At 44.7% G+C, this 24242-nt stretch overlaps 1 protein-coding gene across 1 annotated transcript in view; it reads right to left on the reverse strand.

Moving 5' to 3' along the window:
- Positions 1-24242, reverse strand: part of lamb4 (laminin, beta 4) — a 435052-nt gene that overhangs the window by 99541 nt on the left and 311269 nt on the right. Inside the window, exons 6-11 of the mRNA XM_037696252.1 lie at positions 23000-23103; positions 22700-22779; positions 17641-17830; positions 8907-9035; positions 8650-8835; positions 8117-8229 (exon numbers count right to left, since the gene is read on the reverse strand). Of these exons, the coding sequence (XP_037552180.1) occupies positions 8117-8229; positions 8650-8835; positions 8907-9035; positions 17641-17830; positions 22700-22779; positions 23000-23103 (802 nt within the window). The remainder of the gene's footprint in view (positions 1-8116; positions 8230-8649; positions 8836-8906; positions 9036-17640; positions 17831-22699; positions 22780-22999; positions 23104-24242) is intronic.

A 24242-nucleotide genomic window follows, 5' to 3' on the forward strand; every position in this document is an offset into this window, starting at 1 on the left:
ATTGGTCTTAAAGGTACACCTTGTTTGTGGATTTTAGGTAAACCATACAGACTAGGTGTGGCCTCCCCTGGGTACAGTCTGTGGTACAGAATACGGTCAATAGCCTTGTCCTGCTCCAAAATTTTCAGGCAATCTATTAACTTTTTCTTGTAACCACTTCCTGGATCTCTTTTCAGAGGTTCATAAGTGGTTAAGTCACTAAGGAGTGTCATAACTTTCTCATGATAGTCTTTCTGGTTCAAAATCACTGTGCACCTTCCTTTGTCTGCTGGGAGAATGATGATGTTTTTGTCCTTGCTAAGAGTGGTGAGTGCATCCCTCTCCTCTCTACTGATGTTGGAAGGTGGTGGTTTGGCATTGCTGAGGCAGGCTGAAACTTTGATTCTGAGCTGTTCTGCTTCAGCTTCTTTAATTTTGTTGTTGCGGATGGCTGACTCAGTAGCTGTGATCATCTCTACCAGAGGAATTCTACTTGGTGCAACCGCAAAGTTCAGTCCCCTGGCAAGAATCTCTGTCTCTGGCTGGGTGAGCTGTCTGTCAGATAAATTCTTCACCCACTTTTCTGTCTCCCTGGCATGTAATTGACTACTGGAGTGTTGTCCTACACTGAATGTGTTGTTATTGGGATAGTGATGGTGTTGATGAGTTATTAGTAAGTTAAACTTGTTTTGTTGTCGAGTCTTGGACTTGACATGCTGTGCTAAGCGTGCCTGATCTGTACAGTCCAACACTTGCTGAAATGTGGTCTGATCTAGACACATAGTTAGTTTCTGTTTAATGTGCTCTTCTTTGGCCTTCAAGGCCTCAATAGTAAAATTGGTCTGTCTCACCCGTTCATTCAGCAGCTGGGTCTGTGCCTTCTGAAGGATCTTGCTTGCCCAGTGCCCGCTGACCGAAGATTTTAGTTCCAGGCTCTTGGGAATGATGCCACTTTGTCGACATCTGAGGTTGAATCGCAAATGGTTCCTGTAGTCTGCCCTCTTCCTTGCTGTTTTCTCAAACTCTCTAACTAGTTTGAGGCAATCCTGGCCAAAGTGGTTCAAAATATCCTGATGCATGCTCAATAATCCAGGTAGAAAAATCTAAAAAAGTTAAATCTGGTCCTCTGGACATTCAAAAAAACCAAAAAAACAAAGCAAATCAACAAAAAAATGTAGAAACGTTTCGTCTCTCATCCGAGAGACTTCCTCAGTCTGAGGAGCTGTTTTCAGCTCAGTCTCTTAAATAGCACCTAATAAATTCACTTCAGTCTTCCAACCCTCTTGTCATTAGATGCATGTCTCTCAAGTTAGCAAGCTAATGCTTAGATAACCTACCATTGTAAAACTTTAGCCAGAACAATAAATATAATGTGGAGTTAAAATAAATCAGTGTTAGTAACGTTATCTTTGTCATCTTCAATGAAATACATTATTTGTCTGAAATCTTTACTTCTCTGCCGCTGTGGTCAAAGCTAATTAGACCTTCACCATATGTGACTGACTGTTTAAATAATGAACAGGAAAGGATTGTTTCTTTGTTTAATTTATCTTTCTGCAAAACACTTTATTGAACATCAGATCTATTTCCTCTAAATCCCTGTTAGTTAATGAACTGATAACTGATCATCATAATGATTTATTCTGTCTGACAGGAATCTGGCTAAAACAGGAAGATTTTATTACAAAGTAGTATAAATGAATCCACTCCGCCTAATTATTTAAGTTTTCATGTTCCTACAACAATCGGCTGAGGTGGAGGTTTAGCTTCTATTTTTCAGTCAGGACTATTGCTTGAGGGCAGCACGGTGGCACAACTGGTAGAGCTGCTGCCTCTCAGCGAGCAGGTCCTTGGTTCAAACCCCAGTCCGGGGCCTTTCTGGGTTGAGTTTGCATGTTCTCTCCGTGCATGCGTGGTTTTTCTCCGGGTGCTCCGGTTTCCTCCCACAGACCAAAAACATGCATGTTAGGCTGATTGGTAACTCTAAATTGTCCCTAGGTGTGAGTGAGAAAGTGAATGGTTGTTTGTCTCGTTTGTCTCTATGTGGCCCTGTGATGGACTTGCGACCCGTCCAGGATGTACCCCGCCCCTCGCACAGTGATTGCTGGACATGGGCACCGGCGACCCCCGTGACCCAAAATGGAATAAACGGGTAAAGATAATGGATGGATGGATGGATGGATGGACTTTTGATTAAACAAATTATTAGTTATAATACTTTTGAGTCGCTGTCTCTAAGTCTATCCTATACAAAATGGAAATCAGAAAAGCCACTCTCACTAGTTGTTATGTATCGTCCACCAGGTGCTTAATCTTAGTTTTTCTCTGAATTCTCAGAATTCTTAACCAACTTACTACTAAATACTGATAAAATCATCATAATGGGTAATTTCAATATTCACGTAGCTGTTGAAAGTGATAGCGTAAGCATAGCCTTTAAAAGTTGAATATAATCAATTGATTTTACCAAAACGTCCACACATCTACTCATTCTCCTCATCACACTCTTGATCTGGTTCTTATTTATGGCATAGATATTAAGGACTTAGTAATACATCCTCATAATCCTGTTCTATCTGATCATTTTTAATAACTTTTGAGTTTACATTAAATGACTACACAGTCACTAAGAGTCAATTTCATCTTAGCAGGTGCTTATCAGAAATGCTGTTAGCCAAATTTAAAGATTTAAAGTTTCTCTTCCATCAATGCTTTCCTGTCTTGCAGAGTAATACATCAGAGAGCAGTTATTTAGATCATCTGGTTGAAAAATTTACAACTTCTTTGTAAACTTCACTGTATAAAACTACTCCTCTGAAAAAGAAAGTAATCAATCAGAGGAGACTGGCTCCTTGATTCAATTCTGATTTACATACAGACATCTAGAAAGCTGGAAAGAAAATGGCGCTCCACTACGTTGAATGATTGTACTTATCTTGGAAAGAGAGCCTGCTAATGTACAAAAAAGCGTTCTGTAAAGCTAGAACTTTATATTACTCATCTTTAATTGATGAGAATAAAAATAACCCCAGGTTTGTTTTCAGTACCATAGCTAGTCTAATGAAAAATCCCATCTCTGTTGATTCATTCCCTACAACTATAAGCAGTGATGAGTTCATGAGAGTGTTTAAAAATAAAATTATTTCAGTTAGGGAAAAAATTCAAACCAACATTCCTACTATCGCCCCTGACCCCTGTCAGACGAAACAATTTAAAAAATGTCACTAGAACCTGATTTATGTTTGAACTGTTTTTGTCCTGTTGAGCTCTTTGAATTGTTAAAAATAATAGCTTCATTCAAACCATCCACATGTCTGCTAGATCCCATCCCAACCAGACTGTTTAAAGACGTATTTCCCTTAATTAATAACCACATCTTGGATATGCTTAATTTGTCTCTAATTAATCGTTACATACCATAGCATTTTAAGATTGCTGTAGTTAAAATTTTACTTAAGAAACATAACCATGACTCTGGAATCCTAGCCAACTATAGACCTATATCTAATCTAACTTTCATCTAAAATATTCTACATCTACAAAGAAATAATCTGTTTGAAGACTTTCAGTCAGGGTTTAGAGCTCACCACAGCACTGAATCTGCGCAAGTGAAAGTTACTAATGATATTCTCATGGCCTCAGACAATGCACAGGTGTCTATACTGGTCCTGTTAGACCTCAGTGCTGCATTTGATACAGTTGATCATAATATTTTACTACAAAGACTTGAATATGATTTTGGGATTACAGGAACAGCTCTAAATTGGTTAAATCATATCTTTCTGATAGATTACAATTTGTAAATGTAAATAATAATAATAATAATAATAATACTTTATATATAAAGCCCTTTAAAACAACCACAGCTGCCACAAAGTGCTGTACATATAAAATCAAGAACATTTAAACACATAAAAACAGTTGTTAAAACATTAAGATCAATAAAAAATAATAAAAGCAGTACAGAGCAAAATTCAGTGTGTGCTAAAAGCCAGGGAGTAAAAATGTGTTTTTAAAAGAGTTTAAAACTGGACAGTGAAGCGACTTGTCTGATGGGAAGAGGGAGATCGTTCCACAGTCTTGGAGCAGAAACAGAAAAAGCTCTGTTCCCTCTGAGCCTCCGTTTAGACCTCGGCAACTCCAGGAGCAGCTGATCAGCTGATCTGAGGCACCGAGCAGGAGAGTATGGGTGAAGCAGCTCAGAGAGGTAGGATGGAGCAAGACCATTTAAACTTTTAAAAACAAATAAAAGAATCTTAAAATGAACTCTAAAATGAACAGGCAGCCAGTGGAGTGAAGCCAGAGTGGGAGTGATGTGCTCCCTCTTTTGAACTCCAGTTAGAAGCCAAGCAGCAGCGTTCTGGACCAACTGGAGGCGTCTGAGGGAGGACTGGCTGACTCCAAGGTAAATAGCGTTGCAGTAATTCAGCCGAGGTGACAAAGGCATGGGTTACTGTTTCCAGCTGTTGTTTTGTAAGGATGGTCTTTACCTTAGCCAGCTGTCTGAGGTGATAAAAACTGGTCTTGACCACCGCTCCAATCTGGGAATCTAATTTAAAATCACTGTCCATTTTAAAACCCAAGTTAGAAACAGTTTTCTTTACATGTGGTGCCAGAGGGCCCAGATCCACAGGGCAAGGTTCACAAGAGCCACTAGGACCAAACACCATCCCTTCTGTTTTCTTTTCATTGAAATTTAAGAAGTATAAAGACATCCAGGCTTTGATGTCTTCAAGACACAACAGAAGTGGCTTAACTGAGGGGGCATCTTTCTTTTTTAGTGGCACATAGATCTGACTATCGTCAGCGTAACAATGAAAAAAGATCCCATGCTTTCTAAGGATTGATCCCAATGGAAGCAGATAAAGGGAGAAAAGCAGGGGACCTAAAATAGAGCCCTGTGGAACCCCAAAACACAGAGGAGCAGTGGAGGATTCAGACCCAGCTATGTTGACAGACATGGTTCTGTCTGCCAGATAGATAATGAATCTTCTTCATACAATAAAGTTAGTCATGGAGTTCCTCAGGGTTCAGTGCTTGGACAGAAACTCTTTACCTTGTATATGCTTCCATTAGGTAAAATTATTAAACAGCATGGGATAAATTTTCATTGTTATGCTGATGACACACAATTATTTATGTCCATTAAACCCAATGAATCCAATCAGCTACTGAGACTACAAGCATGTCTTAAAGACATAAAAACCTGGATGACCCTTAATTTTCTCCTGTTGAACACAGACAAGACTGAGGTTTTGGTTTTTGGACCTGAGCACCTTAGGAATTATTTTTTCAGTCTTTCTCCCTCCTTAGATGGCATTAATCTGTCCTCCAGCTCTAATGTTAAAAATCTTGGTGTTATTTTTGATCAGGACATGTCTTTTATCCCCCACATTAAAAACGTTACTAGAACTGCCTTCTTCCACCTGCGTAATATCACTAAAATTAGAAACATCTTATCTAAAAATGATGCAGAAAAACTGGTCCATGCATTTGTCACATCTAGACTGGACTATTGCAATGGTTTATTATCTGGGTGTCCAAATATTCTTTAAGACGTCTTCAGTTGATCCAAAATGCTGCTGCCAGAGTCTTAACTGGAGTTAGTAGAAGAGATCATATCTCTCCAGTTTTAGCTTCTCTCCATTGGCTCCCTGTCAAATCCAGAATATAATTCAAAATCTTACTTCTAACCTAAAAAACTCTCAACAACCTAGCTCCATCTTATATTACAGATCCTATTGTTCCATATTTTCCTAACAGAGCACTTCACTCTCAGACTGCAGGTTTACTTGTGGTTCCTAGAGTTTCCAAAAGCAGAATGGGAGGCAGATCTTTCAGTTATCAGGCTCCTCTCTTGTGGAACCAACTTCCAATCTCTGTCCATGAGGCTGACACATTATCCTATCCAGTTTTAAGACTGGACTTAAGACTTTCCTTTTTGATAAATCCTATAGTTAGGGTTGGCTTGTTATGCTGCTATAGGCTTAGACTACTCAATGCAGTCTGCTCGTCAGATAAATAATGTTAAATTATTATTTTTATATATGAATGTGTTCTTGGTGTTCAGTGCCCTGAGACGACTTCTGTTGTGACTTGATGCTATATAAATAAACTGAATTGAATTAGTAGAAAGCAACAGAAAATAAATTGATTCAGTCACAGATACAGCTGTGCACAGATTTGTCTTAGCATGAGCCGACATTTTATCACATGCCCCTGAAAGACCATAATGTTTTTGCTGGTGTCTAAAACGATTTTAATAAAACCTTTTTTGAAAGTAATAATTAGATGTGCATCTAGGACTGATTATCTTTAGTAGTTTTTAGTAAAGTTTTTAGTCTTTTTAGTTTTAGTAGCTTACTTTAGACTATTCCCCATCTTATACTCCATATGCTAACTGATCACGTGAGGACTGGTTTTACCCACTGGAGTCAGCTCTGACATTCTGATAGCAACATGAACCACAGCACAGATTTTAAAGAAACTCCAAGTTGTACTTATACAAATGAATCCATCCAGCCATTATCTTTACCCGCTTCTTCCTTTTCGGGGCACAGGGGTCACTGGTGCCTGTATCCAACAGACACCCTGGACAGGTCTCCAGTCCATCTCAGGGACACATAGAGACAAACGAGACAAACAACCATTCACTCTCTCACTCACATCTAGGGACAATTTAGAGTTACCAGTCAGACTAACATGCATGTTATTGGTCTGTGGGAGGAAACCAGAGTACTCGGAGGAAACCTACGCAGCACAGAGAGAACATGCAAACTCAACCCAGAAAGGTGCCAGACTGGGATTTGAACCGGCAGCCTTCTCATTGAGAGGCAACAGCTCTACCAACTGTGGCATGTGCCACCTCTACAACTGAATTACATTTAGTATTTTCTCAATTCTCTAACTCGGTCAGTTAGACAGAAACTGAGACCAAATTTGGTGTGGTAGTAGTTGAAAGTAATTCACAACATATATTCAGAATGATAAATGATGAGTTGCATCTTTATTTAGAACTTTGGTGTTAACTGTTAGTCCACACTGTCTTTTACCAAAATATTTCATGAACCACTGGGCAAATTTTAATGAAACCATCAGTAAATCCATCCATCCATCCATCCATCCATCCATTATCTTTACCCGCTTATTCCATTTTGGGTCACGGGGGTCGCTGGTGCCCATGTCCAGCAATCACTGTGCGAGGGGCGGGGTACACCCTGGACGGGTCGCAAGTCCATCACAGGGCCACATAGAGACAAACGAGACAAACAACCATTCACTCTCTCACTCACACCTAGAGACAATTTAGAGTTACCAATTAGCCTAACATGCATGTTTTTGGTCTGTGGGAGGAAACCGGAGCACCCGGAGAAAACCCACGCATGCATGGAGAGAACATGCAAACTCCACCCAGAAAGGCCCCTGGACCGGGGTTTGAACCAAGGACCTGCTCACTGAGAGGCAGCAGCTCTACCAGTTGCGCCACCGTGCTGCCCTCAGTAAATACAGTGATCGTTAAATGTGCATCTACCAATGAATAACCTTTAAAGTTAACCCAATTTAACATGGTCACCACAGTTAAATGAACTTAGCCAACACAAAACTGGCTATAAATCAGTCAGTTTTACAAACGTTGAAATATGAGTGGTATTGCATGAGATTGCTCATACTGTTATTTTCAAGGTTTGACCAAATGTCTTTAATGTCCCTTTTCTTTAAAGATAAACAGTTTAAAGCTCGTGCATGAAATGGTAGGCAATATGCAATCCTTCAAGAAATGCTAGATCCTTTATCTAATTATTTCCCAAGGTTTTATCCTATTAAAAAAATATCTTTTGATCCACTGACCAGCTGTTTCTAATATGCTTCACTATCATTGGTGCATTTACCACCTTGGCTGGAAGCTAAGGCTGAAAAGACGTCTAAACATCTGCAGTCATCCTCGGTAAAATCAGGCTACATTTGACATGTAGGTCAAATTTAAACAGACATCTGAAATCAGATTTTATGAAATACAAATAGAAAAATATATATTTATATGAATGATGTTATTTCAGGTCTCAACTGACATAAATAATTTTGTCTTTTGATGTTTTAGGTTTGTGAAAGTAAATGAGTTGTTTATTTTTGCTCTCACCTGGATTTTCCAGGGAGAATCAGTGTTTTGCGTCTTGTTAGGTTGTCGCTGCAGCCTCCATCACCTGATGACAGCGTGATGAAGTGTACTGCAGCCAGCCAATCAGAAAGAGACTGCAGAGAAAGAGAAAAAAAGAGATCAAAACAAAAAACTTCACATTCAAAGTGCATGTTATACAGTATAACTCGAACTAAAACTGTTAGAAATCATTCTGGTTTGCATAAAATATTTGAAGCTTAATAAATAAAACTAATAAGAAATCCATGAAATACAAGATGTCTTGGATTTCATGTGAAACAAGTGAAATATTAGTTAAATATTTCTTTAATTTTTAAACATCTTAATTCATGTTCTTTAACACTTTTAGAATAATGTGTATGCTTAAATATATTTTATAAAATATTTATATATAGTTAAAAATGTTATTTAAAACAACAAGATATTACCTTTGTTATTTTAAAACTTTTTAAAAATCTTATAAAAACAGTTAATCATGATGAAAAGCACAACCAGCACTCAAAGGTTTTCATCACCTGTGGTTTATAGCGGATCACCAGCTTGTACTTTATGGATGATGGCAGGTTATCTACAGTAAATATAAGCCCCTCCCCATCCGTCACTTTGACAAATCCAAGACCAGTCGAAGTTTCTGACTGACCAGCAAATCTCAGCTGGGGAATGATCTGCAGGGTGTGACCTGGGTCCAGTGGGATGCCATTCTGCACAAACGTTACAGTGTGTAAAATAATTATCTATCACCGATCAGACTTTAGTAGGTCAAATATCTCACATTTGTCAGACTTCGGTGTCTGATGTGTCGAGTCTTTCGAATCAAAATCACTTTTCCATTGGAAAGTTGAAAGTCAAAGCCTTGGCTTCTAAAGTATTGCTCACATGGAGGTAAAAGGGCTGGATCCACCTAGAAACATACAAAATGTACAGAAACAGACAGAACACAATGAAGAGAAATCACACAGAGAAATCACATCGCTTCCAATAATGGCATCTCTTCCCTCGTCGCTCACTGCTACTGAGGGAATTCTGGTTATTTTCTTTTCTCTGCTTAGTAATATGCATATATTCAGCAGGTCATGGTCGAGGGGGTGAGAGCACACAGCTCCCCACACTTCCTGCCGGCGCGGGCAGGCATGTGGAGGCTTGCAGCAAGCTTGAGAGTGTCGGGCGGTATGGTCTGACGATGCAGCAGGGGTGCGCCCAGAAGGCCGACGCGTTGCCCGCATGGTGGCCTCTGCCCCACTTCTCCCACTGGAGTGGGTTGTCCTGGGAAGGCAAGGGCGAGGTCACAGGCAGCGCAGAGGAAGGTCTCCACCGGCAGTCACCCCCTGTGAGCACCGCAGGCTTGACAGGAGAAGGCGCTCCCCAGACGCACATCTGGAGGTGTGCGGACGGGGAAGGAAGGGGTGGGGAGGGTCATACGGATGATGAAGGTAGGGTCTCTGGAAGCACCTGATGCGTGTCGCGCCAGGCTGACTGTCAGGTCTGCTCTTAGGGGATGAAGGTGGGTGGACCACCTGCAATAGCACCAACCGCGTAGACGAGTGCGGGCGTGCGTGTCCCTGATTGATGACTGAGCAACCCTCAGACAGGCGTGGTCCTGGGAGGAACCCAAGAGGAACCCGGGACCATGGGGCCCATGCCCTGGAAAGTATTGTGGTTCCAACAGTGTCCAGTGAGCTCTCTCTGGCCCTTGAAAATCCGGGAGAGACGGTGTAAATCTCGCACCATGGGAGGAGACGGGTGGATTCAGCCTGGGTGTCTTCCTGCCTGGCTGTGGCTGCAGTCTGGTGCTTGGCTGGGGGTCTGGGCTGTGGGGGGCTGTGGGTGGGGGGGATTTTGCTCAGGTGGCTCTGCACTGCTGGCTCTGGGGTGTCTGGGTGTGTTAGGCATGTGCCCTCCCTTGCGTCGGGTACTCTCATTGTGGGTGTTGCTGTGGTGGACTGGTCGGTCCTTTTGTGGGGGTGGAGGTGCACTTTCAGTCATCGTGGTGCGCTATCTGCGGCTGTTTGGGCACTCCTGGCTGATTGTCGCTGCTGGAGTTTGGTGGCCTCTTTGGTCTGGGGGCTGGGTGTTGAGCTGGGGATTGGGTAAGGGGTCTGGATGATCTCTGGGGGGGTTGGGTTGCTGGCCCTGGTTCTGCTCGGTCCTCAGGGCTATACATCGGTCCGTGGCCTGGGTCCCTGGTGGTGCAGCTGCCTCCTGCTCCTGGATGAATGCACTGGAGCCTCCCTCCCCTGGTGGATCTCGGCGAATGGGGGTTTCTATTGGGGTCAGTGGGGGAGCTGGCCCCCTGGGAGGGCATTGCCACCTTAGTTGTTCCTCCACATCCTAACGTCTTCCTCCGCACACTCCATCACACCACCACTCAAGCAGGGCCTTGGGGTTCAGGTGCACTACTGGGCTGCGGGGAGGATCCTCCATCTCTGTGGTTCATGGAGACCTGGGCCCCAATTTTATTAAACAACCTAGACACTCACATATAACATTCTCATGACACATGCATATATAGGGTCTGGAGTGGGCACACGGCGGCATATAGGGGGTGGGATGTGTAATCATTCTCACCCCCGGGACCTGTGCCCACTCTCATATGTAGCATGTAGACATTTAGGGTTCTGGGCAAGGGTTGGGGAGGTGAACGGACACTGCCTGCTTTCTGGGGAGGGGGTGGGTCTGTGCCAGTCGCTGCCTCATCCACCCATTTTAAACGCACTATATAACAACATGTATCAACACCTTATTTGAGTGGGAGGAGGGAGGAGTTGGGTCTTCCTGTTTTCCTTAAACCCTCGTTCTCTGTTTGACATTTGGGGTCGGGGCAGGGAGGGGGGTAGGATGCCTGGTTGGAGTCTGGGCTGTGGGTGGATGTTGGGCCTTGGGGGGCTATTGGGGGTAGGGCCAGTGCTCCGGTTCTTCCTGGGTTGTTTGGATCATTTGATCAGGGTTCCTGGTTGCAGTGGCCGGCCCTTTGGCTGGGGTGGCTGCCGGGTTCTGGCGGAGGGTCGGCTGTGGTTGTGCGTGTGTGGTCTTTGGTGGTGCATGACGGCGGTCGGGGGCGTGGCTTCCCTTTGACAGGGTGCTGGCTGGTCGGCCTGATGTGACATTTGCGGTGGGGGGTGCTGTGTGTGTGGGGGTGTGCATGGGTGGTGTGCCGGGGCCTCTCCGAGTCTGTGGTGTGGGGCTGTAGGTAAGCATTGGTGTGCTGGGCCAGCCTTCCTTGGCTGTTGTTCCCTGCTGCTCTGGCCCCCGGCCTGGGGCAGGCTTGCGGTCGCTGTCGGGTTGGTGGGGCACATGAACGCCCCCCCATTTGGTGTTTTGTACTCCCCTCCGGCGGTGGGCCCCCCTGCCGCCGGTGCATTGGCAGCTCTCAGCAGCTGGGGCTGGGTAGTGGGGTGTGTGCGGGCATGCCCTGGTGGCTGCCTGCTGGGGCCTGGGTGCCTTGGCTCTGCCGGGCCTCTGTTGGGGGGTGGTATGACCTCGGGACTCAGGGCTCGGTGTCCATGGCCAGATCTACTCTGGAGGGGTGGGTTGCCGGGCCGGGGGTGGGTGGGGGGGGGCTGTGGACTTGTCGCTGCAGCCTCCTGGGGTTTCTGCATTGTGGTGGCTGGGGATCGCCTGGGGCTTCCCTTTGTTTCTTTCTCTGGGGAGTGCGGGTGTCCCTGTTGCGGGACTCCTGCAGTTTTGGGCTTGGGGGCTGCTGTGTGTCTGTGATTCCAGTCTTTCCTGTGATACCATCATGTCCTGTGGAGATGGGTCTGTGGGTCCCCACTTCAACTAATGAACATTTTTATGGATAAACCTTATAGTGACAAGCTTGCTCACACAGGTGTTTAGATCCAGGTGTTTATCAGATATACACTCAGTTGGGTTGTGGTGGCCATCAAATGTATCTTGTATTACCATGTACTGTATAAAATACTTTCTAATGATGTTACAAGTATCATTATATATGTTTGTTGTTGTGGTTTCTCAGTTTTGTCTTGTCTTTTTTTTCCCGCAGGTCTAGAGGCAGACTTCAATGATGTTGATTTGTGTTCTCTTTATCCCTCTCTCTCTCTCCTCTATTCATATCTCCTTCTTTACCTTTTAACCCTTCTCTCACTTTTCTGCTTCATCATCTTCTTTGTTTTTCATCCCCATGTCCATTACATCTGAAACAAGCCCATAGCAAATTCTAATAAAATTTAATTTTCGTATCAAGTGGAGCATTAAGGCCAGCCATAATGCTCTGCTTGTGAAAGTAAATCTGTTGGGCATCACTTTGACACTCAGACAATAATTCTAAGTGTCAAATGCCGGACAGGACAAGGGAAAAAAAAACAGTCAACTTTAGCATTTTTGGTATATAACAAGACAATATGTAAGCAAAGACTTGAAAATAAGAAAATAAAGTACCGGTACACAATATAGATTAAAAGTGCCAACTCTCGCATTACAATTTTTTTTCTTCTTCTTTCAGCTGGTCCCTTTGTCAGGGGTCACCACAGCGAACTAAGTCACATGAAGACTTGGCAATTATTTTTACGCTGGATGCCCTTACTGATGCAACCAGAGGCCACAGAGCTACCACAGCCCTCTGTGTGGAACAGAGAGAGCTGCTATCTAGGGCGCCCGAGGGAGTAGATGGGGGGTTAAGGGCCTTGCTAAAGGGCCCAGAATGGGGCAAATGAGGGTGGAGACAGGTGCGGGTGCTTGACCAATCCCACCCACATTTTGATGTTGTCAGTACTGGGAGTTGAATCAGCGATCTTCCGATCACAGGCCCACTTTCTCTAACTTCTGCACTACCACTCTACCACTCACAACTCTAACATGACAAATAAATAAAACTTTTGGTATTTGTGTATTTAAAAACAAAAAGCCTGCATATCAGAGTCAGAGTTTCTTTATTGTCATTCGCACCTCATGTGGTACATGTGGTGGAGCGAAATTATGTACACAAGGTCCCAGTTACATCCAGCAATAAAATGTATAAGAAAAACAGTAATAACATCTAAGATATGAACTAAGAAAAACATCAATTAAATATACACTAAGCACTCATAACATAAAACATTGAACATCAGCACAAACATGAACATGAGTCTGTGAGCAGATGTGCACGCATGAACACATCAACATTGAAACAGATCAGCAGCAACATGAAACAGATCAGCAGCAACATGATATGGTTTTTCACAGTGATTATTCTAGTTAGAGATTCATGAGTTTAACAGCCTCAGGGTAGAAGCTGTTCCTCAGTCTAGTGGTTCTACACTTAATGCTCCTTAACCTCCTTCCTGAGGGGAGTGGGGCAAAAAGTGTGTGTGCTGGGTGAGTGATGTCCTTCATGATGCAGGTGGCCCTCTTCCTGCATCTAGACGTGTAGATGTCTGTAATGGTGGGGAGGCTGATTCCGACAGACTTCTGTGCAGCCTTCACCACTCTCTGCAAAGCTTTTCTTTCTGCAGCTGTGCAGCCTCCATGCCATACGTTGATGCTGGAGCACAGGATGCTCTCCACTGCACACCTGTAGAAGGAGGTGAGGACTGAGCTTCCCAGACCAGCTCGCCTCAGCCGTCTGAGGAAGTAGAGTCTCTGATGAGCTTTATTGATCAGGCTGGTGGTGTTGTTGCTCCAGCTGAGGTTGTCATTCATGTGTACACCCAAGTACTTGTAGCTGGAGACCACTTCCACTGCATATCCACTTATGTTCAGGGGGGTGTAGATGTTTTTGTTCCTTCTGAAGTCCACAATCATCTCCTTTGTCTTCTTCACATTGATGTGAAGGTTATTCTCTTTGCACCAGCTCTCCAGGTGTTCCACCTCTTGCCTGTAGCTGGACAATCATACGTGAGCAGAGTAAACAGGAGGGGGCTCAACACACATCCCTGAGAAGAGCCAGTGCTGAGGGTTATGGTGGAGGAGGAGAAGTTGTGGATCCTCACTAACTGTGGTCTGTTTGTTAAAAAGTCTAGTACCCAGTTGCAAATGGAGGGGCTTAGTCCTAGTGTGGATAGCTTGTCCATCAGGGTTTGGGGGATCATGGTGTTGTAGGTGGATGTGAAGTCCACAAAGAGCATATTCAGATTGTTGTAAGTTTAACCCTATTCCTGGAATGCTGTTATATTCCATCTCAAGAAAACAACAGCTCTGTGAAGACTTTGGTCATCGACTTCTCACTATCCCAAAATAGCCCTCTCTGCTTGGTCTGAAAACCTCACTCTGTAAATGGGCTTTTGAATCCCTTTCAGGAAAACAGCAGACCATTTGTGTTGGTAGTAGCACATCATGCTTTAACATACTGAGTGAAGGTTCTTCAGGGTTCTGTACTCAGTTCTTTACATTTAATTCACCTTACACATGAGTGTACAGCTAAACTCCGCACAAATCAGCTCAATAAATCTGCTGATGATTCAAAAGTGGTGGAAATCATCAGAAATTATTTAACATATTCACAACCTTTTGTTGGGACACTATTACTATTAAAAACATTTTTACTAGCTACACTTTCATGATATAGCAGAAACAATATGTTCAATATGTAGCATATATGGAGTGGAATCAGGGCAGCACGGTGGCACAACTGGTAGAGCTTCTGCCTCTCAGCGAGCAGGTCCCCGGTTCAGTGATTTTGAACAAGAAAGACTATCATGAGAAAGTTATGACACTCCTTAGTGACTTAACCACTTATGAACCTCTGAAAAGAGATCCAGGAAGTGGTTACAAGAAGAAGTTAATAGATTGCCTGAAAAATTTGAAGCAGGACAAGGCTACTGACCGTATTCTGTACCACAGACTGTACCCAGGGGAGGCCACACCTAGTCTGTATGGTTTACCTAAAATCCACACAAAAGGTGTACCTTTAAGACCAATTGTTAGCGTGATTAACTCGGCCACTTACATTGTTTCCAAATATCTGGCGTCTGTACTCATCCCTTTAGTTGGCAGCTCAGAACACCACATACAGAACACCATGCACTTTGTGGATAAGGTGAGGGATGTCATCATGGAGACTGATGAAACAATGGTCTCTTTTGATGTCACATCACTCTTTACGTGCATTCCTGTTGATGATGCAGTAGAGGTGGTCAGTTTAAGGTTAAAATCAGACACCACTCTGAGCAGCAGGACCACGCTTTCCACAGAACAGCTGTGTCACCTCTTGAAACTGTGCCTGCAGTCAACCTACTTCACATATGGGGAGCAATATTATAGGCAGAAACATGGGTGTGCTATGGGGTCTCCAGTTTCTCCTATTGTTGCCAACCTGTACATGGAGGAGGTAGAAAAGAGAGCCTTGAGATCCTTTTCAGGGACACCACCAAATCATTGGTTCAGGTATGTTGACGACACCTGGGTTAAAATTAAATCTCAGGAAGTCCAACATTTTACTGACCATATCAACTCTGTGGATAAATACATCAAGTTCGCACGAGAAGATGTAAAAAATGGCAGGTTGGCTTTCTTGGACTGTGAGATATCAGTCTCTGATAGAGGACATTTACAAACCGAGGTGTACCGCAAACCCACCCACACAGACCAGTATTTGCAGTTTGACTCCCATCACCCTTTGGAGCACAAGTTAGGAGTCATCAGGACTCTGTATCACAGAGCAGACAGCATCCCAACTAACTCAGGGGCCAGGCAGAAGGAGAAATCCCACACAAGACAGGCTCTAGAGCAATGTGGATATCCTAACTGGGCCTTCCTGAAAGCAGAGAAGAAACCCAAACAGGACTCCAGTCAGCCATCAGGTGAAAAGGAGGAACCCAGACACAGACCAGTGGTCATTCCGTATGTTGAGGGAGTATCAGAGAAACTGAGATTTTCTAAAGACAACGTCCCAGTGGCTTTTAAACCCCAAAATACATTATGGCAAAGACTGGTTCATCCAGTCCCCCAGCACAGAGTAATACTGTGTATGCTGTTCAGTGTCAGGAGGGCTGTGATCAGTTTTACATCGGGGAAACTAAACAGCCACTGGCCAAAAGGATGGACCAGCACAGAAGATCAACATCATCAGGCCAGGACTCTGCGGTCTACACTCATCTCCAGGCCAGCGGTCACTCTTTCAGGGATGAAGATGTTCACATCCTGGACAGAGAGGAACGATGGTTTGAGAGAGGAGTAAAGGAGGCCATCTTTGTGAAAATAAATCGTCCATCGTTAAACAGGGGTGGAGGCCTCCGTGTTCCACTGTCCCCCTCTTACAATGCTGTTATTGCTAGTATCACTCAGCCCCCTGTGAATAGAAAACAGCCATCAGTGTGCTAATGATCCAACGTTAGGCTGTTGGTCCTCCTTGATTATGTGAGCAGATGGTTTTGGTTTCTACAATTTTTATTTTTTTTGGCTTTGTTTTGTTTTTTGAATGTCCAGAGGACCATACTTAACTTTTTTAGATTTTTCTGCCTGGATTATTGAGCATGCATCTGGATCAAACAAATAAATGAAACTGAGGTAGATAATTTTCATTTATCATGCTATTAATTGATTTTTTTGTTTATCGCCACAGGCTTACACACCATTGTGGTTCAGTGTTCTCCTGGTGGTGGACTCATGAACATTAACATCAGCCAATGTCAATTAGGGACAAGTGCTGCAAATTAGCTCATGCTATAAGCACCATGATACAGGCATGGGACTGCTGCTTTATTCAGTTTGTCTATGTTATTGTGTGTCAGTCCCTATCAAATAAACTTAATAAATAAATGTGAGAGAGACCTTCAGCTGCTTAGAAGTTACCCTGGCTCCTTTGTGACCTCACCCATCATGTCTGGCTCTTGGAGTGATCTTTGTAGGTCCACCACTCCTGGGTAGGGGAACAATGGTCTTAAATTTCCTCCATTTGTACACAATCTGTCTGACTGTGAATTGGTGGAGTCCAAACTATTTAGAGATGGTTTTGTAACATTTTCCAGCCTAATGAGCATCAACAACTTTTTCTGAGGCCTTCAGAAATCTCCTTTGTTCCTGCCATGATCCACTTCCAGAAACATGTTGTGAAGAGCAGACTTTGATAGATCCTGTTCTTTAAATCAAACAGGGTGCCCCCTCACACCTGATCATCATCCATTCATTGAAAACACCTGGCTCTAATTTCACCTTCAAATTAACTGTTAATCCTAGAGGTTCACATGCTTTTACCACTCACAAATATGTAAAATTGGATCACTTTCTTCAGTAAATAAATGACCGAGTATAATAGTTTTGTCTCTTTTGTTTAACTGGGTTCTCTTTATCTACTTTTAGGACTTGTGTGAAACTCTGATGATGCTTTAGGTTACATTTATGCAGAAATACAGAAAATTCTAAAGGCTTCACAAACTTTCAAGCACCACTCCATGTTGCACAAGATTTTAGTAAAATCCAGCACTAAAATTAGTATGTCTGGCTTGATCTGCATGTGACATTGTAAAGTTAGAATTTTGTCATTTTAAATATTTAGACTTGATCAGATCTCAGGTTACTACAAATGTGAAGTAGACCTGATACCGTCTCATCCAACAAGCACTGATACAAACCAAAGAAGAAGAGGGGGGTGAAGGAGGAGGAGGAGGAGAAGAAGAAATTCCTCTTAACAGTGGGGCAGCAAGTTCTGCCTCATACAGAAAGAAGATCAGAGGAGGCAGAAAATATCCAGGTGCAGGGTCAGAGCAGCGCCGACCAATCATGTTGGGTAAACAATGGCACTGTCCAACCTCCGAAGAACACCTGTGTAAACAGGAGAAACAAAAGGTTCAGCAAAAAAGATTTTTCAAGATTTTGGCCATCCAAAAAATATGAAATATGTCATTAAGTCATCCATATAAGAGCTTCCAATAGTAAGGAGACAAAAAATGGGTTCCAGACAGGCTCTCAGGTATAAATACTGGACTACAAAATGGTCTCATATAATCCACATTTTCTACCAGAGCCCGACCAATATATCAGTAGGGCCGATAATTTAGACCGATATAGACGTTTGGGGACCTATCATTATCAATACCATGTAGCATATTTTGCTGAACAAAGCATGGTTAAGTTTATTTTAACTGATTTATAAAACAAATCCACAGTAATAAATTCTCTTCAGTCCTCCAACCCGCTTGTTTTTAGCTGCTTTGGAAACAGTTCCTGTTTTAAATGTGCTATACAAATAAATTTGACTTGATTTGACTTGTCATTAGCTATAATAATAATAATAATAATGTCATCACAATGTCAGCACTGTATGTTTCCATACAATGGCAAAATTAGTCTCTGCATTTAACCCATCCACCAGCTATGTTAGTAATGTTACTTTTGTCGTCCTCAATGAAATGAATTGTTTATCTGAAATCTTTACTTCTCTGCAAAAAAAAAAAAAAACACTATTGCAGTCATTACTAATTAGACCTTCACCATACATGACTGACTGTTTAAACAATGAATAGGGAAGGAAGTTTCTTTGTTTAATTTATATTTATGTAACACACTTGATTATGGTGAATGGTGGAGGATAGAAAATGCGAACGCACATTAGGAGCTGTTTTTATGATTAGTGCACCACTTGTAAACCTAGCCCCTCCCTGGGCTGCCACCTTACCGTGGTGGAGGGGTTTGAGTGTCCCAATGATCCTAGGAGCTATGCTGTCAGGGGCTTTATGCCCCTAGTAGGGTCACCCATGGCAGACAGGTCCTAGGTGAGGGACCAGACAAAGTGCAGCCCAAAGACCCCAATGATGAGAAACACAAATGGACCTAGTGTTCCCTTGCCCGGACGTGGGTCACCGGGGCCCCACTCTGGAGCCAGGCCTGGAGGTGGGGCACGCGGGCGAGCGCCTGGTGGCCGGGCTTTTACCCATGGAGCTCGGCCGGGCACAGCCCGAAGAGGAGACGTGGGTCCCCCTTCCCATGGGCTCACCACCTGTGGGAGGGGCCAAAGGGGTCGGGTGCAATGTGGGATGGGTGGTGGCCGAGGGCAGGGACCCTGGCGGTCTGATCCTCGGCTACAGAAGCTGGCTATTGGGACGTGGAATGTCACCTCACTGGTGGGGAAGGAGCCTGAGCTGGTGTGTGAGGCTGAGAGGTTCCGGCTAGAAATAGTCGGACTCACCTCTACGCATGGCTCTGGCTCTGGAACCAGTTTCCTTGAGAGGGGCTGGACACTCTTCCACTCTGGAGTTGCCCCTGGTGAGAGGCGCCGAGCAGGCGTGGGCGTACTTATTGCCCCCCAACTTGGTGCCTGTGTATTGGGGTTCACCCCGGTGAACGAGAGGGTGGCCTCCCTCCGCCTACGTGTGGGAGGACGGGTTCTGACTGTCGTTTGTGCCTATGCACCAAACGGCAGTTCAGATTATCCACCCTTTCTGGAGTCCTTGGAGGGGGTACTGGAAAGTGCACCTTCTGGGGACTCCCTTGTTCTGCTGGGGGACTTCAATGCTCATGTGGGCAATGACAGTGAGACCTGGAGGGGTGTGGTTGGGAGGAACGGCCCCCCTGATCTGAACCAGAGTGGTGTTCTGTTGTTGGACTTCTGTGCTCGTCATGGATTGTCAATAACGAACACCTTGTTCAAGCATAAGGGTGTCCATATGTGCTCTTGGCACCAGGACACCCTAGGCCGCAGTTCGATAATCGACTTTGTCATCATCTCATCTGATCTGCGGCCACATGTCTTGGACACTCGGGTGAAGAGAGGGGCGGAGCTGTCAACTGATCACTACCTGGTGGTGAGTTGGCTCCGATGGTGGGGGAGGATGCCGGTCAGACCTGGCAGACCCAAACGTATTGTGAGGGTTTGCTGGGAACGTCTGGCAGAGTCTCCTGTGAGACGGAGTTTCAACTCCCACCTCCGGGAGAAGTTTGAACATGTTCCGAGGGAGGTGGGGGACATTGAGTCTGAGTGGACCATGTTTCGTGCCTCTATTGTCGAGGCGGCTTACCAGAGCTGCGGCCGCAAGGTTGTCGGTGCCTGTCGTGGCGGCAACCCTCGAACCCGATGGTGGACACCGTCGGTGAGGGATGCTGTCAGGCTGAAGAAGGAGTCCTATCGGGCCTTTTTGGTCTGTGGGACCCCGGAAGCAGCTGATGGGTACCGGCAGTCCAAGCAACATGCGGCTCGGGTGGTTGCTGAGGCAAAAACTCGGGCATGGGAGGAGTTCGGAGAGGCCATGGAGAACGACTTCCGCACGGCTTCGAGACGATTCTGGTCCACCATCCGGCGTCTCAGGGGGGGGGAAGCGGTACGCCACCAACACTGTTTATAGTGGGGGTGGTGTGCTGCTGACCTCAACTCGGGATGTTGTGGGTCGGTGGGCGGAATACTTTGAAGACCTCCTCAATCCCACCGGCATGTCTTCCACTGAGGAAGCGGAGCCTGGGGACTCTGGGTCGGGCCCTCCAATCTCTTGTGCTGAGGTCACCGAGGTGGTTAAAAAGCTCCTCGGTGGCAGGGCCCCAGGGGTGGATGAGATCCGCCCAGAGTTCCTTAAGGCTCTTGATGTTGTAGGGTTGTGTTGGCTTACGCGACTCTGCAATATTGCGTGGACATCGGGGGAAGTTCCCCTGGATTGGCAGACCGGGGTGGTGGTCCCCCTATTCAAAAAGGGGGACCATAGAGTGTGCTCCAACTACAGGGGAATCACGCTCTTAAGCCTCCCTGGTAAGGTCTATTCGGGGGTTCTGGAGAGGAGGGTCCGTCGGATAATTGAACCTCGGATTCAGGAGGAACAATGCGGTTTTCGTCCTGGCCGTGGAACACTGGACCAGCTCTACACTCTCAGCAGGGTCCTGGAGGGTGCGTGGGAGTTTGCCCAACCAGTCTACATGTGCTTTGTGGACTTGGAGAAGGCGTTCGACCGCGTCCCTCGGGGGGCCCTGTGGGGGGCCCTGTGGGGGGTACTCTGGGAGTATGGGGTACCGGGCCCTTTGATACGGGCTGTTAGGTCCCTGTATGACCGGTGTCAGAGCCTGGTCCGCATTGCCGGCAGTAAGTCGGGCTTGTTCCCGGTGAGAGTTGGACTCCGCCAAGGTTGCCCTTTGTCACGATTCTGTTCATAACTTTTATGGACAGAATTTCTAGGCGCAGCCAAGGTGTTGAGGGGATCCGTTTTGGTGGCCTTAGGATTGCGTCTCTGCTTTTTGCAGATGATGTGGTCTTATTGGCTTCATCAGATCGTGATCTACAGCTTTCGCTGGAGCGGTTCGCAGCCGAATGCGATGCGGCCGGGATGAAGATCAGTTCCTCCAAATCGGAGGCCATGGTCTTGAGCCAGAAAAGGGTAGAGTGCCCTCTCCGGGTCAGGGAGGAGGTCCTACCCCAAGTGGAGGAGTTCAAGTATCTTGGGGTCTTGTTCACGAATGAGGGAAAAATGGAGCGTGAGATCGATAGGCGGATAGGTGCAGCGTCTGCAGTGAAGCGGGCGCTGTACAGGTCTGTCATGGTGAAGAGAGAGCTGAGTCAAAAGGCGAAGCTCTCAATTTACCGATCGATCTACGTTCCCACCCTCATCTATGGTCACGAGCTTTGGGTTGTGACCGAAAGAATGAGATCTCGGATACAAGCGGCCGAAATGAGTTTTCTCCGCAGGGTGTCTGGGCTCTCCCTTAGAGACAGGGTGAGAAGCTCGATCATCCGGGAGGGACTCGGAGTAGAGCCGCTGCTTCTCCACGTCGAGAGGAGCCAGTTGAGGTGGCTTGGGCATCTGTTTAGGATGCCTTCTGGACGCCTCCCTGGTGAGGTGTTCCGGACACGTCCCACCGGAAGGAGGCCCAGAGGAAGACCCAGGACATGCTGGAGGGACTATGTTTCTCGGCTGGCCTGGGAACGCCTCGGGATTCCCCCGGAAGAGCTGGCCCAAGTGGCTGGGGAGAGGGAAGTCTGGGCCTCCCTACTTAGGCTGCTACCCCCGCGACCCGACCCCGTATAAGCGGAAGAAATGGATGGATGGATGGATTGTAAACCTAGTGTGGGACTAGCCTAGTGTGGATCTGATTGGCTTAGCTTCATGGTTGCTAACAGCTGCGCTAAATAAACAAGCCCTGCTCCACTCGCTGTTTTCTTGGATTTTTGGGGGTGGACAAAGCTAAAAAATGTTCAGCTTTTATGTCGGTTATCAGCGGCCGCCTGTTCCTCCCAATATTGGTATCAGCAATAGCCAAAATTTCCATATCGGTTGAGTTCTATTTTCTACAGCTATATATTATTGTGTTGCATTCATACATTAAAAGACTACTTACCTTAAATAAAGTATGATTACATAAACAAATTTATTTATAGTCTTGAAATTAGTTGTGGGAAATATTAAGAAATATTTGCTATTTCTTCAGCTTTTTGACTTTTTTGTCTTCATGGCCTTGTTATTGTGTTCCTTTTTTCGTCTTTCAGTTAGTAACTATCTAACATCTGAAACCCTTAAAATTGTGTAGAACAACCACTGTTGGTTTTCTACATGTTTATGAATTAATTTCATAGTTAAACAATTTTTAATAAAGTTTTTAAGATAAAGAGGATAATCTGTTATTCTGACATGTATAATTAAATTAGACAAAACTACTTCTCATCAAGCATCAATATCTCCTTCTAACTCTCAGTATTTAAACAGTAAAATGAACTCATACATGTTGTTGAGAGCTCCACCAATGTCACAGTCACAGGGCGAACATCTGAACACAGAGTTTCCCAAACCCCAGAAACCTGCCTAAAAATAAAAAAACACAAAACTTAATGAGAGATTACTGATTTCTGTCCTCACATATCAGATTTTCAAAACATTATACAGGTCACTCCCATCAGTCCACTTGTGGACAACAACTCAATGGGACATTAAACAAACTGTTTTAACTCTGGTAACTTTCCTTTTATTTTGTAATTATATACTATTTTAACTTTATGAACTGTGCTTCTAATGTTGAACTTACCACACACTGATCGCACAGCGGCCCACTTGCCAAAGGCTCACATTCACAACTTCCTGTCAGTGGATCACATGACCCGACACTTCCTAAGCTATGACACTCACACTCTGGAGAAGACAAAAACAAATAAATCAGAGCTGAACAAACCAAATACCGTAATTTCTGGACTATAAATCACTACTTTTTTCACATGCTTTGAACACTACGGCTTATACAGTGATGTGGCTAATTTATGGATTTTTACAGGCTAAAAAGCTTAATTCCGCCAAAACATATAGCCTCTTTACACCCGGGCGCTCACATAGCTGCCCAAAACATGGATCTCTTGAAAATGAGTCTACGTGGTTCAGTGAGACTATCTGTATAAATTAAGGTAAATAATAATAATTAAAAAAATAGACCAAAGGAATTATCATTAAACCTTCATTTTAACAGGAAGAAATCCATTGAGATTATTAATCTCTTTTACAAGGATGTCCTGGGAGTCCAAAATTACCAAACAGGTCACAGTGGACCAATGAAACTTTGAAATAATCAAATGCAATCACACTAAATTTTTCACATCAGCCATTTTGCGCTTCATGCACACACCGTCATCATGGATAACACATGAAGAAATGCATATGATGCAGCTTTCAAGTTAAAGGTAATCGAGCTGGCTGTTGTAGAAGGAAATAGAGATGCTGCACGTAAGCTAGGAAAGCACTAGCCTAGCGGCAAGAAATTGGTTACCAAAACTGGCAGCATGCGAAGTCTGCTAGTGGATCCTGACAGCGGAGCAGTGTCAAAAAAAAATCCCCTATTACTGACAGGTTTCGAAAGGCTGGACAGCTGCATTATGAAGAGGACAGCACAAGCTCAAGCGCAAATTTGCCTCGAGATGAAAGTGACATTGAGAGCAACAACAAAAGAGAGACTGAGGATGTTGTCACTTACCAAAGTTTTGGATTCAATATAAGCCAGACACAGGAGTGCAAAAATTAACAGTTTTTATTAATAAGGCTGCTGGTAGCTGCAGAGGGAGGCCTTTAATGCTATGGAGAGTGGGGCAATGAAAGTTTGTGGTCCAAAGGGCAATCCAAAAGGGTGATCCGTGAGTCGAGGTCTTAGGCTGAAGAGGAGGTCGTTACTGTGGTCAGAGAGGCAGAACAGAACTAGATGAGGAGCAGGCAAAAAACGGGAAATCCAGAAGGCAGGCATGAGGTCAATAATCCAGAGAACAAGGCTTGAGGTCTAGGCATGAAAC

The sequence above is a fragment of the Nematolebias whitei genome, chromosome 22, assembly GCF_014905685.2.
Source record: "Nematolebias whitei isolate Nwh7 chromosome 22, NemWhi1, whole genome shotgun sequence".
NCBI classification, from domain to species: domain Eukaryota; kingdom Metazoa; phylum Chordata; class Actinopteri; order Cyprinodontiformes; family Rivulidae; genus Nematolebias; species Nematolebias whitei.